Source organism: Prionailurus bengalensis, chromosome D1, assembly GCF_016509475.1.
Source record: "Prionailurus bengalensis isolate Pbe53 chromosome D1, Fcat_Pben_1.1_paternal_pri, whole genome shotgun sequence".
In the NCBI taxonomy this organism is placed as follows: domain Eukaryota; kingdom Metazoa; phylum Chordata; class Mammalia; order Carnivora; family Felidae; genus Prionailurus; species Prionailurus bengalensis.
Genome location: NC_057346.1, coordinates 21,102,925 through 21,126,063, shown reverse-complemented (window position 1 = coordinate 21,126,063; position 23,139 = coordinate 21,102,925). Strand labels below are relative to the sequence as shown.

General features: G+C 40.6%; 1 protein-coding gene across 2 annotated transcripts in view; it reads right to left on the bottom strand.

Annotated features, from left to right (window-relative positions):
• VWA5A (von Willebrand factor A domain containing 5A) overlaps positions 1-23,139 on the bottom strand; it is a 36,464-nt gene that overhangs the window by 5,288 nt on the left and 8,037 nt on the right. Inside the window, exons 8-16 of one of the 2 annotated variants that reach the window (XM_043579689.1) lie at positions 22,566-22,735; positions 22,225-22,313; positions 21,876-22,020; positions 21,334-21,413; positions 14,450-14,564; positions 13,594-13,758; positions 13,215-13,315; positions 12,691-12,944; positions 1,017-1,172 (exon numbers count right to left, since the gene is read on the bottom strand). In XM_043579689.1, coding sequence (XP_043435624.1) covers positions 1,017-1,172; positions 12,691-12,944; positions 13,215-13,315; positions 13,594-13,758; positions 14,450-14,564; positions 21,334-21,413; positions 21,876-22,020; positions 22,225-22,313; positions 22,566-22,735 — 1,275 coding nt within the window. The remainder of the gene's footprint in view (positions 1-1,016; positions 1,173-12,690; positions 12,945-13,214; positions 13,316-13,593; positions 13,759-14,449; positions 14,565-21,333; positions 21,414-21,875; positions 22,021-22,224; positions 22,314-22,565; positions 22,736-23,139) is intronic. The other variant, XM_043579690.1, reaches the window with a different exon arrangement.

Below are 23,139 nucleotides of genomic sequence, written 5' to 3'. Positions count from 1 at the left end.
ATGATAATGCTGCTTAAAGTTTTATCCAGTCCTATTTAAATGGGCCTTAAAACTTGATGTATATTAAAAAAAAAATCTACACCAATGTAGCTTGAATTTTAATTATAAAAATTTTCAAAAGAAAGCAGATATAAAGGAAGCACCTAGCAACGTACCTCAAAGGGTAGTCTAGTGTCTTATCTGGGTGCTACAACAGTTGCTTAAAGACCACACAGAAAGTATCTCACATCTGGTTATCTATCATATGTGATGGTGTACTTACAGCAACTTGGAAATTAGCAGGTGAGAAAAACTATAACTAGAAAACAATTCTACTCTAATGGGGGAAAAAAATCTCTGAATTTCAACAGTCTTAGTTTGAACCTCAGCTTTTCTAACACTCAAAATGTACAAAAAGTATGGAAGGCCCTTCCTTGGTTCCATACAAAAAGTAGCTGCTAAATAGCTCACAAAAACCAGAAGCTCACCACTGCTAGGTAACTTTTCTTTCATCTTTGCTAAGAGGATGGTCAGAGCTGGAATATTCTAAGTGAGGAAGGCCTAGGAAACCAACACAAAGTAAAGCTACTCTGTGGCTACCATGAAGAATTTTCTCAAAGTGACCAAGATGGCAGAACAGCATGGAAGTTCTTTTGCATCTCTCATCCCTGAAATGGAGCCAGATCAACACTAAACCATCTTGCACACCTAGAAAACTGACTTGAGGACTAATACAATAATCTGCACAACCTGAACCACAGAACTTGGCAGGTACGCAGTGCAGAGAGGTGAACTGGTGGAGAGAGAAGCTGTGGAGGGCAGAGAGCTGTTTTTGCTTGCAGAGAGAAGATGGAGATGGGGGGTGGGGAGAGTATGGGAAAGCACCCCCCACCAAAAGCGGCTGGAGAGAAAAGGAAGAGTATGCAAGGGACTGAACAAAAAAGGGAGAAAGGAGGAAGGAGAAAGGAGAGTGTTTAAATTCCATTAAGACACTATAAACAGGGAAGCATAGAGTCTGAAACTCTACAGCTCGATACCTGGCGGTGCTCTGGTGGGAAGGTCAAATCCCCAGGAGCCAGCATCAAGGTCCTTCAATTCCTGGGGCGTTATGTCTTGGACAGGCAGTTTCATTGCTTGGAAGATATTTGGTGGAGGCTGTGAACCATGCCTACAGCCAAAGATCCTAGCAGACCCTGGAGAACAACCACATTCACTGGTGTTGGAACAAGGATGTTAAGAGGGAAGCCTGGTGCCAGATGTGTGTTGTGATTTGCCATAATCCCTGAAATGCTGCTGCTACACAACTGCATGAAATTTTTCATGGGTGGACTGGTGCCTAGTCACAGTCTCTGAGCATCAGCAGCGGCAGAGTCTCATGAACATTCCTTGAGGAGGGCTGGCACCAGGCCATTGCTCAGCCAGACCCTCCTCCAGAAGGCCAGAATGGGTCAAAGCCACAGTCCCTCAGAAATGAGGGGCTGGGAAACACAGCCCCATCTGAAATAAAACTCAGGAGGGAGGTGCCACCTGGAAGCCTGACAGCTTCGTCACAGACAGTGTAAAAGCGAGACGTGAACAGAAGCCGGAGACAAAGGAGGGGTGCTTGATTGCTAGTCGGGGAGAGCACAGAGCTCCAATACTAGAGACTAGGTAGCTGGGCAACGCCATTTTCATCCCTCCCGCACATGGGCATAAACACCTCTATGTGCCACAACAATCCACCCCTGTGAGGTAAGCAGTGCCATCTACTGGAGAATGGAGCTGTTATACTAAGCCCCGCCCAACTGGGCCAACAGAGCTCTTGAGGAACACCAAGAGTCTCTCCATGTGCTTAGTCTATAGACTATAAAGTGATTCACAGTTCGACTTCTAGGGGAGACTGATGTAATTTCAATCGTATTTCAGTCTGTTTGCTGGTCAATCTATTCAATTTTTTTTCTTTTTCTTTTCTTTTCTTGAATACAGAAAGAGAAAAACATTATTTTTATTTTCCATTATTAAAAATATATCTTTAATTTTTTTCTAAATTTTTAACTTTTTTGTAAATTCTTAAAATTATTACTTCCATCATCTCGTTTTATTCTATTTTATTGTATTCATTTTCTCAAATTTTCAAACATTTTCCTTTTTTCTTTTTTTTCTTATATTTCCCTTTTTTCTCTAATTTATCAAGCTCCTTTCAACAACCAGACCAAAACACACCTAATTTCTAGCATCCTTTATTTGATTTCTTTGTGTTGTTTTTAATTGTACTTTTTTTTTAGTTTATTAATTCCTTTTCTTCCTTCAAAATGACAAAACGAAGTAATTCACCTCAAAAGGAACAACAGGAAGAAATGACAGCCATGGGTTTAATCAACACAGATACAAGCAAGATGTCTGGACAAGAATTTAGAATCACAATAATAATATTAGCTGGGGTTGAAAATAGATTAGAATCCCTTTCTGTGGAGATAAAAGAAGTAAAAGCTAGTCAGGATGAAATAAAAAATGCTATAACTGAGCTGCAATCTCGAATGGTTGCCATGGCAGCAAGAATGGAAGAGTAGATAAAGCAGAACAGTGAATCGGCGATATAGAGGACAAACTTATGGAGAACAATGAAGCAGAAAGACGGAGACTAAGGCAAAAGAGCACGATTTAAGAATTAGAGAACTCAGTGACTCATTAAAAAGGAGTAACATCAGAATCATAGGAGTCCCAGAAGATAAAGAGAGAGAAAAAGGGGTAGAAGGTTTATGTGAGCAAATCACAGCAGAAAACTTTCCTAACCTTGGGAAGGACACAGACATCAAAATCCAGGAAGCACAGAGGACTCCCGTTAGATTCAACAAAAACCAACCCTCAACAAGACATATCATTGTCAAATTCACAAAATACCTAGGCAAGGAAAGAATCATGAAAGCAGCAAGGGGAAAAAAAGTCTTTAACGTACAAGGGAAGACAGAGCAGGTTTGCAACAGACCTATCCACAAGAAACTTGGCAGGTCAGAAAGGAGTGGCAGGATATATTCAATGTGCTCAATCAGAAAAATATGCAGCAAAGAATTATTTATCCAGAAAGGCTGCCATTCAAAAACAGAAGCAGAAATAAAGAGTTTCCAAGACAAATAAAAATTAGTTTGTGACCACTAAACCAGCCCTGCAAGAAATTTTAAGGGGGACTCTCTGAGGGGAGAAAAGATGAAAACAAATAAATAAACAACCACAAAAAAAAAAAAAGACCAAAAGTGACAAAGACTAGAAAGGACCAGAGAACACCACCAGAAATTCCAACTCTACAGACAACATAAGGCAATAAATTCATACCTTTCAGTACTCACTCTAAATATCAGTGGACTAAATGCTGCAATCAAAAGACACAGGGTAACAGAATGGATAAGAAAACAATATCCATCTATATGCTGTTTACAAGAGACCCATTTTAGACCTAAAGACACCTTCTGATAGAAAGTAAAGGTATGGAGAACCATCTATCATGCTAATGGTCACCAAAAGAAAGCCAGAGTAGCCATACTTATATCAGACAATCTAGATTTTAAAATAAAGACTGTAACAAGAGATGAAGAAGGCCATTATATCATAAGTAAGGGGTCCATCCACCAAGAATATCTAACAATTGTAAACATGTATACTCCAAACATGAGGCACCCAAATATATAAATCAACACAAACATAAAGAAACTCTTTGATAATAACACCATAGTAGGGGACTTCAACACCCCACTTACAACAATGGACAGATCATCTAAACAGAAGATCAACAAGGAAACAATGGCTTTGAATGACACTGGACCAGATGGACTTAACAGATATATTAAGAACATTTTATCCTAAAGCAGTGGAATACACATTCTTCTCCAGTGCACTTGGAACATTCTCCAGAATAGATCACGTACGGGGACACAAATCAGCCCTCAACAATTTCAACAAAGATCAAGATCACACTGTGCATATTTTCAGACCACAATGCTATGAAACTCGAAATCAACCACAAGAAAAAAAATGTGGAAAGATAACAGATACTTGGAGACTAAAGACCATCCAACTAAAAAATGAATGGGCTAACCAAGAAGTTAAAGAATAAATTAAAAAGTACATGGAAGCCAATGAAAATGATAACGCCACAGCCCCAAACCTCTGGAACACAGCAAAGGCAGTCATAGGAGGGAAGTATATAGCAATACTTCAGGCCTTCCTGAAGTAGGAAGATGGTCTCAGATACATAACCTAACCTTACATCTTAAAGAGCTGGAAAAAGAACACCAAATAAAACCCAAAACCAGCAGAAGACAGGAAATAATGAAGATTGTAGCAGAAACCAATGCTATCAAAACCAAAAAAACAAAAAACAAACAAAAAAAGAAAACAGTAGAACAGATCAATGAAACCATAAGCTGGTTTTTTGAAAGGACTAACAAAATTGATAAACCCCTAGCCAGTTTGATCAAAAATAAAAAGGAAAGGACCCAAATAAATAAAATCAAGAATGAAAGAGGAGAGATTACAACCAACACAGCAGAAATACAAAAATAATAAGAGAATATTATGAGCAATTATAAGCCAATAAGATGGGCAATATGAAGAAATGAACAAATTCCTGGAGACATATAAACTACCAAAACTGAAACAGGAAGAAATAGAAAATTTGAACAGACCCACAACCAGTAAAGAAATCAAATCAGTAATCAAAAATCTCCCAAAAACAAGAGTCCAGGGCCGGATGGCTTTCCAGGGGAATTCTACCAAACATTTAAGGAAGAGTTAACACCTATTCTCTTGAAGCTGTTCCAAAAAATAGAAATGGAAGGAAAACTTCCACTCTTTCTACGAAGCCAGCATTACCTTGATTCTAAAACCAAAGACCTCCCTAAAAAGGAGAACTACAGACTAATTTCCCTGATGAACATGGATGCAAAAATCCTCAACAAGATACTAGCCAACTGGATCCAACAATACATTAAAAGAATTATTCACCACGACCAAGCTGGATTTATACCTGTGATGCAGGGCTGGTTCAATATTCACAAAACAATCAATGTGATACATCACATCAATCAAAGAAAGGACAGAAACCACATGATCCTCTCAATAGATGCAGAGAAAGCATTTGACAAAATACAGCATCCTTTCTTGATAAAAACCCTCAAAAAAGTAGGGATAGAAGGATCATATCTCGAGATCATTAAAACCACATATGAAAGAACAACTGCTAATATCATTGTCAATGGGGAAAAACTTAGAGCTTTCCCCCTAAGGTCAGGAACAAGACAGGGATGTCCACTCTCACCACTGTTATTCAACATACTATTAGAAGTCTTAGCCCCAGCAATCACACAATACAAAGGATTAAAGGTATCCAAATCAGCCAAGAGGAAGTCAAACCTTCACTCTTCACAGATGACATGATACTCTATATGGAAAACCCAAAAGATTCCACCAAAAAACTGCTAGAACCGATCCATGAATTCAGCAAAGTCACTGGGTATAAAATCAATGCACAGAAATCGGTTGCATTCCTATACACCAATGAAGCAACAGAAAATCAAGGAACCAATCCCATGTACAATTGCATCAAAAACCATAAAATACCTCGGAATAAATCTAACCAAAGAGGTGAAAAATCTATACACCGAAAACTACAGAAAGCTTATGAAAGAAAGTGAAGACACAAAATAATGGAAAAAATATTCCATGCTCCTGAATAGGAAGAACAAATATTGTTAAAATGTCAATACTATCCAAAGCAATCTACATATCCAATGCATTACCTATCAAAATAACACCAGCATTCTTCACAGAGCGAGAACAAACAATCCTAAAATTTGAATGGAACCAGAAAAGACCCCAAATAGCCAAAACAATCTTGAAAAAGAAAACCAAAGCTGGAGGCATCATAATCCGAGACTTCAAGCTATATTACAAAGCTGTAACCATAAAGACAGTATGGTACCAGCCCCAAAACAGAAACTCAGATCAATGGAACAGAATAGAGAATCCAGAAAGAGAACCACAAATGTATGGCCAACTAATCTTTGACAAAGCAGGAAAGGATATCCAATGGAATAAAGACAGTCTCTTCACATCCGGATGGCCAACAGGCACATGAAAAGATGCTCAATGTCGCTCCTCATCAGGGAAATACAAATCAAAACCACACTCAGATATCACCTCACGCTAGTCAGAGTGGCCAAAATGAACAAATCAGGAGACTATAGATGCTGGAGAGGATGTGGAGAAACGGGAACCCTCTTGCACTGTTGGTGGGAATGCAAACTGGTGCAGCCACTCTGGAAAACAGTGTGGAGGTTGCTCAAAAAATTAAAAATAGGGGCGCCTGGGTGGCTCAGTCGGTTAAGCGGCCGACTTTGGCTCAGGTCATGATCTCGTGGTCCGTGAGTTCAAGCCCCGCGTTGGGTTCTGTGCTGACAGCTCAGAGCCTGGAGCCTGTTTCAGATTCTGTGTCTCCCTCTCTCTGACCCTCCCCCGTTCATGCTCTGTCTCTGTCTCAAAAATAAATAAAACGTTAAAAAAAAAATTTTTTTTTTAAATTAAAAATAGACCTACCCTACAACCCAGCAATAGCACTGCTAGGAATTTACCCAAGGGATACAGGAGTGCTGATGCATAGGGGCACTTGTACCCCAATATTTATAGCAGCACTCTCAACAATAGCCAAATGATGGAAAGAGCCTAAATGTCCATCAACTGAGGAATGGATAAAGAAATTGTGGTTTATATACAAAATGGAGTACTACGTGGCAATGAGAAAGAATGAAATCTGGCCTTTTGTAGCAACGTGGATGGAAGTGGAGAGTGTTATGCTAAGTGAAATAAGCTATACAGAGAAAGACAGATACCGTATGTTTTCTTTTTTTTTAAATTTTTTTAACGTTTATTTATTTTTGAGACAGAGAGAGACAGAGCATGAACGGGGGGGTGGGGGGTGCAGAGAGAGGGAGACACAGAATCTGAAACCAACTCCAGGCTCTGAGCTGTCAGCACAGAGCCCGACACGGGGCTCAAACTCACGGACCGTGAGATCACGACCTGAGCCAAGTCGGCTGCTTAACCGACTGAGCCACCCAGGCGCCCAGATACCATACGTTTTCACTCTTATGTGGATCCTGAGAAACTTAACAGAAACCCATGGGGGAGGGGAAGGAAAAAAAAAAGAGGTTAGAGTGGGAGAGAGCTAAAGCATAAGAGACTCTTAAAAACTGAGAACAAACTGAGGGTTGATGGGGGGTGGGAGGAAGGGGGGGTGGGTGATGGGTATTGAGGAGGGCACCTTTTGGGATGAGCACTGGGTGTTGTATGGAAACCAATCTGACAATAAATTTCATATATTGAAAAAAAAAAGACAGTCTCTTCAGCAAGTGGTGCTGGGAAAACTGGACAGCGACATGCAGAAAAATGAACCTGGACCACTTTCTTATACTGTACACAAAAATAAACTCAAAATGGATGAAATACCTAAATGTAAGACAGGAATCTATCACAATCCTAGAGTAGAAAGCAAGCAAAAACCTCTTTGATCTCAGCTGCAGCAACTTCTTATCAACATGTCTCTGGAGGCAAGGGAAACCAAAGCAGAAAGGAACTATTGGGACCTCATCAAAATAAAAAGTTTCTGCACAGTGAAGGAAACAATCTGCAAAACTAAAAGGCAACCGATGGAATGGGAGTAGATATTTGCAACCGACATATCAGATAAAGGGTTAGTATCCAAAATCTATAAAGAACTTATCAAAATCCAGTGAAGAAATGGGCAAAGGACATGAATAGACACTTCTCCAAAGACATCCAGATGGCCAACCGACACATGAAAAAATGCTCCACATCACTCATCCTCAGGGAAATACAAACCAAAACCACAATGAGATACCTACTACCTCACACCTGTCAGAATGGCTAATATTGACAACTCAGGCAACAATCGATGTTGGCGAGGATGCGGAGAAAGAGGATCTCTTTTGCGCTGCTGGTGGGAATGCAAACTGATGCAGCCGCTCTGGAAAACAGTATGGAGGTTCCTCAAAAAATTAAAAATAGAACTACCCTATAACCCAGAAATTCAACTACCAGGTATTTATCCAAGGGACACAGGTGTGTTATTTTGAAGGGGCACATGCATCCCAATGTTTATAGCAGCACTATTGACAATAGCCAAAGTACGGAAAGAGCCCAAATGTCCACTGATGGATGAATGGATAAAGAAGATGTGGTGTATATATACAATGGAGTATTACTCGGCAATCAAAAAGAATGAAATCTTGCCATTTGCAACTACCTGGATGGAACTGGAGGGTATTATGCAAAGCGAAATTAGTCAGATAAAGACAGATATCATACGACTCCACTCATGTGAGAGATTTAAGATACAAAACAGATGAACATACATGAAGGGAAACAAAAATAATATAAAAACGAAGGGGGACAAAACATAAGAGACATACAGAGAACATATGGAGAACAAACTGAGGGTTGCTTAGAGGGGTTGTGGGGGGGGGTGGGCTAAATGGGTAAGGGGCATTAAGGAATCTACTCTTGAAATCATTGTTGCACTATCTGCTAACTTGGATGTAAATAAATAAACAAATAAATAAAAGAATTTTCTCATGACAACCCTGTGAGGTCAGTAGTTGTGCAGCTGAAGGAACTAAGGCTCTGGGAAGTGAATTTAATTTGCCTAAAACCCCACAGTAGTTGGGAGGACGGGGATCTGACTCCACCTGAGACCATAAAGTCCTCTCTTTAACTAGCAGCCTAAAGGGAATGAATAAGTAGAGGGTAAATGGCAATGAAGATGTTTCAACAATTAAACAACTGTATACCACAAATTCTTGCTACAAGAATCCGAGACTAGAAAGAAGTTGCCTTTAAGCCTATTTTACTAGAAAAGACACGTCTTAGTGGCAAAATGTACTTTGACTCAGTTTGTCCTGTACGTGAGAAGTCCAGCTGCTTGGACCACAGCTGGTGTTCTGAGGAACACCCTTTGGTGACAGAAAGAAAGTGAGTGGCCAGCTTCAGGAAGATCTACTCTCAAATCCAACTTGCAGAAGACTGACCAGTGCAGCGGGGACCCAAACAGGGTGGCAGCAGAGTTCTGCAGCGGGAGGGCGGGAGAGTTCTGCAGGCAAGCTGGATGAGCTGAGATGGCAAAGGGGGTGCGTTCAGCCAGGCCTTAACCCACACTCTGCTGGGTAGTTTCAGGGTCCTGTATTGTAGAGTAGTGAAGGTGGGCTGACCCTAGCAAGCATGGGGACTGGACAAATCTCATCCTCTGCCTGCCACTTTTCAAACAGATTACCTTCCGGCTAGAGAAAGCCAGGGAAGCAGAAGCGTTGAAGATTAGTTCTTTGGTCCCCATAGATCAGAGCAGAGCAATGAGTCCCATCTCACCTGTAGGGTGAGTCTCCAAGTTGGTCCTATTGGTGGGACAATGAGCTCTTTCCATCTCAGGAGAAGTCTCTTTGAGAAACATGCATTTCTTCTCTGATCTATGACCCAGAGGGCTGAGTGTGTCTAGTCTTATACATGTGATAGACAAACATGGGTGAGGAAAAGTCCCTGGAAACATGCTCACCTGGAGAGCACAGGCCCTCGTTAACCATGGGCTTACAGAGACTTTTGTAAACATTCAGCTGACATGACATGCTCAAGTACTGATTGGTCCGTGTGGGCCGAGATGCACGAGGTGGGTAGGAGGACGAGGCCTTTAAAATGAGCTGAAAACCACCAGTATAGACATTGAGACTGAGGCACCGTCTGCTCTCTGCTATATAGGCAAAGGGCACTGAGAAAGTGGGACACATGTCCTCCTATGCATGTCTGCCTCAGCCACCATCTTTTCTCCTTCTCCTGTGAGCCCACCTCCTGCACACACCCTTACCTCCTGAGCCCTTCCTGCTGTGTCCTCTGAACACTCGATGCCCGACAATGATCTTTCCTGCATCTTTCATTTCATTACAGGAGGCTTCTTCCAACTACTTAACTTTAATCTTCTTCTTCCCAGAACTGTTTTCTCTCTGTCCCTCTCACATGGCGCTCTCCTGAGGTACCATAGTCTAAGTACCCAGGTTGGGGAGGTGGGACTGGCAACCTCGTTAGTCACAAAGGTGACTTCCAGCTCATTACTCCTCCACCCTCACCTGGATTACCTTCCTCATACTCTTCCTGCTGTCAACCTCCAACCTTCTCTGTCACTTCCCATTATTCACAAAAGCATCTGAATGCTAGTTTCTAGACTCCCACTTCATTGCACAGCCTGCCATCATCTTGAGATTTCAGTACCCTTGTAGATAACCTATCCAGCAGCCTCATTCAAAGCGTCTTAACTTTCTCAAATCAAATGGCTGCAACCTCAGCCACTCCCTCCCAAGCCAGAATCTTGTTATCCAGCAGAATTGTTCCACCTGTACAAAAAAAAAAGCAAATTGAAAAAAAAAATCCCACTTTTTAAATACAGTATCCAATCTTTGGAGCCTTCTAACTCAGAGATCTCTATTTTGCCTGGTCTTTGACTTCATCTGGACCTCTAAATCTGTGTCTCCTCTGCTTTTTCCCTATAGTCCCCTTCCTTTTATCTTCAGTCTCTCTCCTATTTAGCTTCGGTTCCAGGTCCAACACCTAACCACTCTCTTCAACTCCATGTCCCTGATTTCCTTTTCATGACACCCATCCGGTAATACCCCAACCTTGAAAGTACATCAACACTCTGCTGCCTTTGTTCTTACACCAAAGCTGCTGAGTCCTGCCAAAATGAATCACATGGACTGTGCTCCTCTCTGCTAGTTTGGTGCCACTAAAAAGGGCAAAGAATCAGAACTAAACTGGACCCTCAACACTCCTGGGCAAAGGCTTTATTTTTCCCTGGGAATTGCACTAATTGTCCACAGAGCTACTTGAAACCCTTTCCTCAAACTCTCTCTTCTACCTCTTTTTGTCTCAGACTCAGTAGCTAGTCTTGCTGTCTCTTTCACTAAAACTACAGAAAACCTATCAGACGGAAACTCTAAGCACTTGCCTCTCAGTTTGTGAACTGGAATCAAATTCCACCACCTTTCCTCTCCTTCCTGGCAACAGTGGGCGAGTGTCCTAATACTTGTCCTTCCTGGATTTCACTGCTGCTCTAGAAGTCATCGTCTCCCACTTCCTCAGACACCCGTCTCAGTTAGCTACCCCATTCCCCCCGCCCCAAAAGTGTCAGCCCTCCCTGCTGACACTCTGACTTGGGCATTACAGCATCCTCAAATCTCCCCCATTCTGAAACTTTAAAGAGATAATAACACACAAAATTCCACCTCAACTCTACAACTTCTGTAGACACCACTCTCTATTCCATTCCCTTTCAGCTTCATGTTTATCAAAAGTGTCGTTACATTCATTTCCTACCTCTCTTTACTCTTTAACGTCCTGTAATATGGATTCTTTCCTGACCAAAGCCAATGAAATCGCCCTTGATTACAGCAGCAAGAACTTCTCTGATAGTAACCCAATAGTCCCCCTTCAGTTTCTACTTTGACTTGTCTGCAGTATCTTACACTTTGATAATTCCACGTTTTTAAATCATATTTCATTTGTTTTGGATGTGCACTCACTTCTTCTCATCCTACTTCATTCCTTTTCATTCTGGTGTGGGGAATCCTAGATACTGGGTTTTCTTCGGTGTTTCCATTTCATCCCCTTTTCGTCTCACTCTGTACATGCCTTCTGATAATCTCATCTCTTCTCATGACTTTAGTTATTACTTACATGTTAAATATTGCCAAATGTGTATCTTCATCCCTGAGCTTTCCTCTGAATGGCAGAACCATCTATCTATCTTTCTACTGGACATCTTCATATGAGTATGCCATAGGGATCTCAAGTTCAAAGTACTCAAAAACAATTCAACATACTACCCTCTACACTGGCTCCTGTTCTTTTAGTTACTCTATTTAAAAATTTTTTTTTTTTCAACGTTTATTTATTTTTTTGGGGACAGAGAGAGACAGAGCATGAGCGGGGGAGGGGCAGAGAGAGAGGGAGACACAGAATCGGAAACAGGCTCCAGGCTCTGAGCCATCAACCCAGAGCCTGACGCGGGGCTCGAACTCACAGACCGCGAGATCATGACCTGGCTGAAGTCGGACGCTTAACCGACTGCGCCACCCAGGCGCCCCTAGTTACTCTATTTAAATAAATGGTACCACTAAAACAAAAATCTGGGCGCAGCTTGAAGCCTGCCTCTACAACCAACATCACACATTCCCCTCTGGCCACAGAATCCTGCCCAGGGAATTTCTCTACCTGACCCTAACCCTCAAGCCCCTAATATCTGTACTCAAGCCCACCTGACTGATGCTTGAGACACCCATTCCCTAACACTACCAAATCACTACCATCAGCCACCTGTATAATCATTACCCATCTAATTCTCCATAGGCTACATCAGCCTCAGATTTAGACTGTGTGAATACTCAATGTGTATGTGTACTTTGTTTTCATTTTTCTTGTTTTTTTTCCCCCTTGGATTATTTAAAATCTCCTTGCCGGTGGGATATTTTCTAGTCCCCTAGAAAGGGACCACAGCACCCAGAAATCCTAGATGTGGAGAGGCAAGGAAAAAAAATTCAAGTTCACAAGCTTTTACTTCAAATGACGTGTTTACGTATCTAGGGCCCCTTGTGTCACATGAGTTCAAATGGGGTAAAACCCACTCACCAACTCTTTTGCATTGTGGCATCTGCGCAGCAGCACCCAGCAGAACCGGCCTTGGAATGTCCCTACAAGCCAGGGGCCCCTGAACTGGCTTGTTGACATCCTTGTTGATGGCAATGAAAGCTGTGTGGGAGCTTATGACTCCACAGTCAATGCTGACTTTCAGCACATCTTTTTTAGTTTTTGCTGGAGTCTCCCCGAAGCCTATGTCCATGCTCTGGAGAAAGGCCTTGGCAGCAAGGCGGTGAATAGTGAAGCTAGAAGAAAAGAACCCCTGTGACTTAGGGAAGAGCACACACATACCAGTTCCTCAGGGCCCTCAAAAGTTAGCCTTGGCAAAGGGACAAGAAAGCCAGATAAAGGGAGAGAGAAGACTTGAATGGGTCGGAAAGGAGAAGTGTTTGTAGGGACACAATTGAGGCCCAAATTAAGAGAGAGAAGTCAACCCTCAAGGATGGCAGAGACACCCCCCCGCAAAAAAAAAACAAAAAACAAAATAAAACAGTGAAGGAAAACTGGATTCTCACTTGTCATCAAGCTTGGGTTGTAGGGAAAATGTCACCTTATTCTCACAACTCTTGCCCTGGAGTGTGTAGTTGAGGCAAACTTCTCCTGTTCCCTCTTCTGGCTGCAAAGTAGAGAAGAGTAGACGTGATGGAAGGGAGAGGTCACCAAGAGAAAGGTCACAACTGGGGCCCCTCCCAACCCAACACATTAAAATTTCTGACTAGGACCCAGGTAGCTCAGGAAATCAGAAACTGAAATCATGGAGAAGGGGGTAGGTGGGCTCCACCCGACAAGTGTGATCATTTGATGAGACTCCACCAGTTTTAAGAAAATTGTCTAGAGCAGAGGTCGGGGCCGTAACTACCCTGACTAGAGGAACAAACAAGAATTGGAACTCACCGGCATGGTCCCAGTCAACTGGGCATAGACAATTAACCTCTGACCCTTATAGAGGACAGTCTGTTCTGGTGAAAGCGTTTTAGCAGACAGACCACGAGGCAAATCCCAGTTCACAGAAACATCCTCTACTGCGGGCTGTAGAGCGTGTTTCAGGGCCCTAAGTGCCTGGTGGAAGACAGAGAACAGACTAAGCAAAAAAATAATAACGGCAATAATAACTACTATCAGCTGAATACTTATTATGCACCAGGTGCTATGCAACACTGTATATGTTATGCCTATTCCGTAATATCGTCCTAGGAGGCGGTAGGGGTAAGGGAGGATAAAGTAAAGGATGGCAGCACCCCGGAAAGAGGAACTTACAAACATAAGCAGAGGAAGAAGATGCCTTCCCTTGTGTGCACTGATCAAATGGGAATATGAATTGACTGCCTCTGCCAATCTACCAGACATACTACGTTTCGTCCTTCTTGTTCTCTTCGTCTCATTTGCATGGAGGATAGGATAGAGCACCAAAGTGTTCCTTGAGCACGCATCTAGAATCCGGATCATGACGGTCACAATCCTTGGTTTCTTTCTGGTCTTAAACGCAAAGCCCTGAACTCCTCTGGCATCTTGTCTCTGGGCTTCCAACTACTAGGACCAGATGCCATTTCTCCAGAAACTGCAGTAGGCCCCATTTACATCAGGTCAAAAGGAGCCCCACTATGTATTATAGCCCAAGGCGTTACGGATATAAGAAAATGAATTCTGGCGTCAAGATGTTGCCTCTGCCCTTGCGGCAGTGTCTCCCCCCGACCCCCGCTCCACACTCCCTCTGGATCACAAGGCCCTCTGAACAAAGGCCTGTCCTCACCTTGGCCTGCATCCTGTCCTTGCCTGTGATAAATTCTGAAGTGCCACCTCCTACCCGGGCAATGCCTTTTATGAGGCTGGTGGAGGCTCCTTCTCCAATCCCAAAGGAGAAACATCTGCAATTGTACAAGGATGAGAGGTTAGAGACAGACACTACAGAGGGAAATTATAAATTAACACATAATAGTCAAAAATACATAAAGAGATAAATAGCTAGTCTAGTTCCTTGACCCAAATCAGGAGACCAAATGCCTTAAATTAATGATGCAATTTAATCATCACAAGACTCCTAAGAGGCAGGCTTATGCTTCATTTTGCAGATAAGAAACTGAGGGCCAACAAATTGAAGAAATATGCCCAAGATCACACACCTACCAAATGGTAGAGATGACATTTGAGCACTGGTCTATGTGACCGTAAGATCCCCCTGGCAAAACAATATATATTACGCTGATCCTAGAAGGAGAAAAAAAAAAAAATCTTCGGACCATATCCTCATCAAGTATTTTAATAATAAATCCAAAGAACGGTAGGAGAAAGTGGGAGAGGTAAGATCAAAGAGACACTATCATCAACGCCTTGCTAACATTGTACTAGAGCCATATCTGCCCTGGCAAGACCAGTCCTAGGGTGGGAAAGGGTACCTCCTGCTCTTCTAGCTGGAGAGTTCTTTCCCTGAAATAATCCATGCACTAAATAGCTTACAATTTGGCTTCCCAACTAAACTGCCTATTAGTGGCAACACTAATAGAAGCATTTTTAGAAGGCATGACAAGGAGACGTCTCATTGTAAATTAATGCACTGAAATTTTGGCTTATGCATCAGTCTCTTTTGAATGGGGTTAGTGTGAGTCATCATCCCCAATTCTAGTGACATCATAACATTCTGAACTTGTAGGGCTAAGAACCAGACTTCTAATTAGAGTGACCGACCTGTGACCATGCCCCTAGAGACCACAGCCTGCCAGCATCTTGATATTATCATCTTTAAATTTCCAATGTGGCATTGCAACAGTAGCCTACATTCCTTATGGCTTATGAAGGGCTTTTATGTGCATGTTTAAGTGTTGTATGTGTAAAACTAAAGCTAAACAATAGTTATGGATGGCTAACAACATGCCTAGGACTTACTTAAGTGCTTCCTATGGGTGACAATAATAAGGATAGTAATTACAATAATGGCGACAATTTATCTAGCACATGTTGTATGTGAAGCACAGTTCCTAATGCTTTACTTAGGTATACCCTTTTAACCCTCACAGCAAACCCATAAGAAAAATACTGCTATTGTCTTTATTTTCAAATGAGGAAAGTGAGATAGGGAGCTTAGCTGATTTATCCAAACAGCTGGCAAGCAGGTGAAATGGAACTTAAATATATGATATGGACCTAAAGGAGAACACCATAGGACAGTTCTGCTTTCAGCAAAGCCAAAGTTGTTTCAGCCAGTAGAGAACTGGAAAAGCTGTATACAATATTCTTAACCATCTTTTTGAAAACATCAAATGGCTTCAAAGACAATAGGAATGTATGGGCCATGACCTGGGAGAGGAGAGAGGCCAAGAGAGATGGGACTGGTATCTGGTTACCTGTTACCCTTGAAGATAGTGCCAAGTACAAAACAGATGGCTCGAAAGACTGAAAAACTAAGCGGTTTCAGACTTGGACTTTCCAAAGAGAAGTTGCCCTTACAGACACCTCAGGGCTTTTTTTTAACACAACCCTGCAGAACTACTCCCCAGAGGTAGAGATGAATCTGAAAGGAACCAGCCGTCAAATGTCTGAAGCTCATTTGGCTCTAATTGGACTAGGATGCTCTGCTTCTAGTCTCCCAACCTGTCAGAAGGAAAGAGTCAATCCTCGCAGAGGGAAGAGAACATCATCTAGAGGCTCAGAGGAGTTCTAGAACTTTTCATATAGAATATCTGACACCTAACAAAGGAATAGAAAATCCCCAAATATTGGGGAATTACACATGATACTTCTGAATAATTTAGGCTTTAAAAAATTGCAATGATACTACTCTTACGTGGATGCCAATGGAAAATGACAGATCCCAATTAGGATTCAGATATATATGTTTAAATGTATACATCTAAATGCATGCATTAGAAAAGAAAAGTCTAAAACTCAACTGCCTGAGCATCCATCCCCAGATGTTAGAAAAAGAACGGCCAATAAACCCAAAGAATTTAAAGGGAAATGAAAATAATAAAGATTGGAGTGACATTATTGATAGAAAAAACTACCGCACAATAGAGAGGGTTAAAAAAAAAACACCTCAAAAGTGCTCTGAAAGGATTATTAAAATTGACAAACATTTAGGGCAAGGAAAAAAAACAAAGAAGACACAAATACCCAACATCAGGAATGAAAAGGTAATATATCACAGATTCTACAAAATTTAACAACAGCATAAGGCAATATAACATAAGAGAATTTTATCCAAAGACATTTAAAATTCAGATAAAATATACAAATTCCCATAAAAATCAAAAATGTATAAAAGTAGGAATAGTGCATTTCAAAAAAAAAGATATTTAAAAAATTTCCCACAAAAAAGGCCTCCTGACAACTTCTAGTAAACATTTAATAAAGAGGGGTGCCTGGGTGGTACAGTCGGTTAAGCATCTGACTCTTGATTTTAGGCCAGTCATGATCTCATGGTTCATGGGTTTGAGCCCCGCATTGGGCTTTGCACTGACAGTATGGCGCCTGCTTGGGATTCTCCTTCTCTCTCCCTCTCTCTCTGCCAAAGCAAATAAATAAACTTAAAAAATTGTTTTTTAAAAACATTTAAAAAAGAAAATCTTTCAGATAATAGAAAAATAGACAATTTTAGCTCATTTTCTGATGCCAGAATAACAGTGACATCAAAACCTGACAAGAATAGTATAAGAAAATATATGTTGACGTTTCTCATGAAAATATATGTAAAAATCCTACAGTTGAAAAAAAATCCTGAAGTTACCAGACAACTGAATCCAAAAATACATAAAAAAAGTTAATAGATCACAACTAATTTGGGTTTATTTCAGAAAGGCAAGGTTGGCCTAATACTAGTCATTATAAGTCACACATGAAAAGAAAAAAAAGATAAAATCAAACACTCATCTCAACAGATACATAAAATGCATTTGATGTAATTCAACAATCATTCACAGTTTTTGTTAGAAAAAAAAGAAAGAAAAAATAACTCTCAAAATAAATAAAATTTCCTTAATCTGATGATATGTACAAAAAAACCTATAGCCAACAATCATACTTATTGATGCAGTGTTGAACATGTTCCCTCTGAAGTCCAAAACAAGGAAAGAATGCCAGCTATGACCACATCTATTCAGGTTTATACTAAAGTTCTTTTCCATGGCAAAAGGGAAGGGAAGAAAAATAAAATCTATAAGAATCTGCAAATATACTATTAGAATTAATATTTAAATAAGGCAAAGTCACTGAATAAAAGGCCCATGTAAATTTTAAAAGCTATTATAATCAATTTCTATTTAGAAATAAATGCCCAGTAAATAAAATGATTTTTAAAATACTATTTAAGATAGTATCTAGGGCACCTGGGTGGTTCAGTCAGTTAAGTGTTCAACTCTGGATTTCGGCTTAGGTCATGATCTCACAGTTTGTGGGATCAAGGCCCATGTTTGGATCTTTGCTGGCCGTGTGGGGCCTGCTTGGGATTCTCTCTCCCCTTCTCTCTCTCTGCCCCTGCCCTCCCCTCAAAATAAATAAATAAACATTTAAAAATCAAAAGAGTATCAAACACCTAGGGAAAAATCTAATAACAAACGCATGAAGACCTCTACACAGAGAATTATAAAACATTACAGAGAGATTTTGTATGTATTGTTGGATTAAGGAAATGAGCACATTTACTAATTTTATGGGAAACCAGGTTTGTCACCATAGAGGAAAAAAGGCACAAATATGGAATAGAAGAAAAAGGAGAAAGAATGTTATGTTATTACCTTGGACGTAGGGGTATCAGTTAAAACAAATTCTTTTAATAGTTGCTAGTTCAGTCTGCCAAAAATGGCTACAATCAGGAACAGCCCCGTAACAGAGTTATGCCTAATACTCAAATATTGACCTCTATTTGTCATTTTCACCGAAAGAAACTAGGCTTCTTGTAGAAATAACTGGCGATAGGGATGGAAGAGTATAGATGAGTCTGTACTCTTTTATAAGAAAGAAAGGAAATATTCAAACACCAAAGAGACACATGAAAAAGACATAGGAACAAGTGAAACATAGCTCCCACTGGCCGAAACTGGAATTTTTGAAATGAAAACTGAAAATAATGAACCTTAAAAAATTGAAAAACAATCCAAAATTTTGGAAGAATCCCAAAGTATATATTCGCACAACAAAAGGAAGGGAGGGAGGGAGGGGGAAGGAACATCTTTTTTTTTTTTATGTTTATTTATTTTTGAGAGAGCACAAGAAGGGGAGGGGCAGAGAGAGGGCAACAGAGGATCCGAAGCAGCCTCTGCACTGAGAGCAGTAAGTCTGACGTGGGGCTCAAACTCATGAACCGCAAGATCATGACCTGAGCTGAAGCCGGATGCTCAACCGATTGAGCCACCCAGGCACCCCAAGAAACTCTTCTTTACAGTAAGATGCCAACTAATCTGGAAAAGTTGACAGAACTTAAAAATCACCATTTGCAACCACTGACAGTAATAACATTTGGGTAATAATCATCAATGAATGCTGAATCTACAGAGTAAACATCTGTTGAGAACAAGATGTTTAACAAAATTTCCAAGTTTTCTGTCAGATACCACCTTTTAACGAAGTGGTCAAGCCTATCAGCAGACTCAATGTTACTTTTGGAATATTTCTTCCCAAAATATTTAATATTAACCTAAGTGTGAATTTAAGTAATCAAACACAAACATAAATTGAGTCTCTACAAAAATAACTAGATAGTCCTCTTTAAAAATATCCGTGTCATGAAAAATAATGAAAGGCTGAGGATCTCTCCCGGAGTAAAGAAGATTAAGGAAACATAACAATGAAATAAAATGTTTGGTCTTAGATTTCCTCTGGGAACAAAAGCAAAGACAAACAAAAATCTGTAAAGGACAGTATTAGAAAGCTTGGCAAATATGGCCTGTATTTAGATAGTATCATCTCAACATTAGATATCCTGAGTTTAATAGTTTCATTGTGGTTATTCATCAGGATGTCCCTGTTCTTAGAAGATAAGGTGCGTTATTATTTGCATATGAAGAATTACAGTATCTGTGGTTTGCTCTCAAATATTTCAGACAAAAAATAGGTGAGGCAAATGTGCTAAAACATGGACCTCTGGTAGAAGGGTATATGAGTGTCTATTGTTCTATTCTTCCAACTTCTCTACAGGTTTCAATTTTTAAATAAAATATTGGAAACACACATTCAGAAGAATCAAGAAAGACCTAAATAAATGGATGGACACACCATCTTAATAGATTAGACTACTCAATATAACAAACACTAACTTGTCCCAAAACTGATCTATAAAATCAGTGCAATTCTCTCTCCTTTTTTTAAGTAATCTCTATGCCCAAGATGGGGCTTGAACTCATAACCCCGAGATCAAGAGTCACATGCTCTACTGACTGAGCCAGCCAGGCACCCCTAAAGTCAATGTAATTCTAATCAGTATCTCAACAGTCTCCTTTTTTTGGTGAAAACTGACAAACGAATTCTAAAATACAAATATAAAGAGTCAAGAACAGCTGAGACAATCTTGAAAAAAAAAAACAAAGTTGAAGACTTACTCTATTGGAAATCAATATTTATCAGAGAGCTACATAAATTTATCTGGTATAGTACTGGCACATGTCTAGATAAATAGACTAATGGGATGGAACAAAGGATCCAAGAACAATTACTACATGTGTAGATGCTTATCTGTGACAAAAATGACACTGTACATCAGTGAGAACTTTTCAATAAATGGTACAGGGTCAATATGAAATCAACATGAGAAGATAATGAAAATTGGCCCCTACTTCACACAACACACAACACACAAAATCCATGTGAACTACAGATCTAACTCTCTCTCTCTCTCTCTCTCTCTCTCTCTATATATATATATATATACATACATACACATATAACTATCTATTATTCTATGGAATACTACACACCAATGAAAATTAACCATGGCTCCATGCAAAATAGGTACGAATATCAACATACTACTGAGGGCAAGAAGTAAAATACACAGAAACAAAAACATATTGTATAACCCACTTATTTTTATTTGAAAACAAGCAAAAATAATCCATGGTGTTACAGGTCAGGAAAGCTATTTCCTTTGGAGAGGTAAAAGTTGGTAGTGATCAACTCTGTGATTCACCCAGCTGTATACTTATGATTTGTGTATGTTTTACTTTGATAAAAATGGTTATAGTTTTTAAAAAACTGTCTTGGGGCACCTGGGTGGCTCAGTTGGTTAAGTGTCCAGCTTCGGCTCAGGTCATGATCTCACTGCTCGTGAGTTCGAGCCCTACATCGGGCTCTGTGCTAACAGCTCAGAGCCTGGAGCCTGCTTCAGATTCTGTCTCCGTCTCTCTGCCCCTTCCCCACTCACTCTCTGTCTCTTTCTCTCTCAAATATGAATAAAACACTAAAAAAATTTTTTAAACTGTCTTACTATTCAATTTTTGTTTCCATATGGTTTAGACATTATTTACAAAATGACTTTTATCTTTTACTAGAGAGGGGAAAATGATATAGAAAAAGCTTTTTAGCTAGTAAAACTAAAATTCTTGAATCGCTCTCTCCTCTGAAAGGAATGTCAACCCTGGTAGCAATTGGCAGTAAACTACATGTGCCACTACCCGGGTCAGTCACCCAGAACTCACATTCTCTTCCTACCTGTGCCTCAGTCTGTGGTTCCGAACTTCTTTAATTATACTGAACGTGTCAGTAACTTCTCCATCTGTGAAGACAAAAAGCTGTAGATAGAAAGAAGACATTCATCATATCTCTGCGAAGATTATTTTTTAAGACGTCAGAATTTGCCCTTGGGAAAAATCAACTGTTTCATTCCAGAGACTACAGCCCCTTCAGACGGGTGTGAGGTCCCTAACGTTCCATGGTCACTTGTACCACATTCTCACACGGCTTGTTTGGGACCTGGGATTTTCATCACCTCCCCCTTCTCGTCTCATCTAAAACTTTTGTGGGACTTCACAAAACAACTTCCACTACCCACCGCCCACAGCACGGAGCTAAGGAAAGGAATTCTATTAAACGCTTCTTGTCTCTTGTCTTATTCTCTTCACTGTATGATAGAAGACTCTGAATTTTATGTCCTATTTTAACAAACCTACAACCAAGCTCAGGGGGATGGATTCTTGAACAGAGATTTCATTCTCTCTGTTGCCTTCTGCTGGCTCTGTTCCAGGTGTTCCTACCTGTAGGGGGTGGCCCGGGGTGGAAGGTTCTCTGTAAATGACCTGGAGCGGTGTCAAGATTTCCGTGCCCCCTAGGTCCGCCCGCATAAGTTTAACTCTCCTCAGTGCCTCTTCCATGGTATCCTGAGTGTATTTCACACTATTCCTGAGAAAAACAAACACGCCCAGTGATACGATAGCTGCTCAACACCACCCAGTATCAAGTCCCTGAACTGAGATACCCCCACTATAAACAACCTCACCTGAAACACCCAACGCCAAAGTCAACTGTGCAAGGAACCCCTCTAACAATCTACTTCTGTCTTTGAAGTTTCCTTTTGGACCCTCTGTAGGCTTTCTAGAAACTTACGGAAAGAATGCCTCGAAGGAAGATCCAAATGCATAGATATTGAAATAACAGTTTACAGGCAAACTCTTCAGCAGCAAAATCAGTGTTTCCTGAAGGAAGAGAGTACAAGGAGACAGTGAGAGAGGCTCCTCCCAGACACACAGACCCTCCCAGTGTAATTCTTACAGGGGTGGGCCTTCCCACATTTCATGACTCCAGGCCCTTATATCCCAAGGCTATTCTCAGAGTGGTCATGTTAGACGTAGCTCAGAAGGGGAAAGTTCCAGATGGACCCCAATTTAATTCTTGCGATTCATCCTCCTTTGTGCACGTGACCAGAAAAAGAAAGTAACTAGCTTTACCTTGGCTGCCTCTATGCGCAACTGTGATTTATCCTGTTTACTTATGGGGCACTGCATACTCCCTGAGCAGTCCATGAGGAAGACGAATTCTCCACAGATAGCTGATGGCTCAACTTCTGGGATATTTGGGTAGAAACACACCATCGCAGATGGATCTTTCATCAAACCATCTAATTTGAAAAGATAAGGACACCAGAACATGAAAAGGAATCCAAGAATACCGAAGACCCCAAGAATCGGTGTAGTCAGTTACATAGGGAGCTGAGAAAATCCAAATCTAAAATGCTATTTGCTCTTCATACTGTATATCCTGGCAGAGGGTTTGGGGTGAGTTATAAACATATAAAAGATAGAGAAGCAGAAAAGATATGGAAGAAAAAAAGAAGGTAGAGGTCACAGGTACAACCAATAATTAAAATATATAATTGGATGCTAGTTTCCTAGCAGGGAGGTAATTGAGTGAAATGCCTGAAGTTAAAATGTTCTGGAATCTGCCAGAAGAATCGAGCTAATTTATTGGCAGGGACACCTTCTCTTCAGATCAAATCAATAGGAAATGTATTATGTGGGTCCT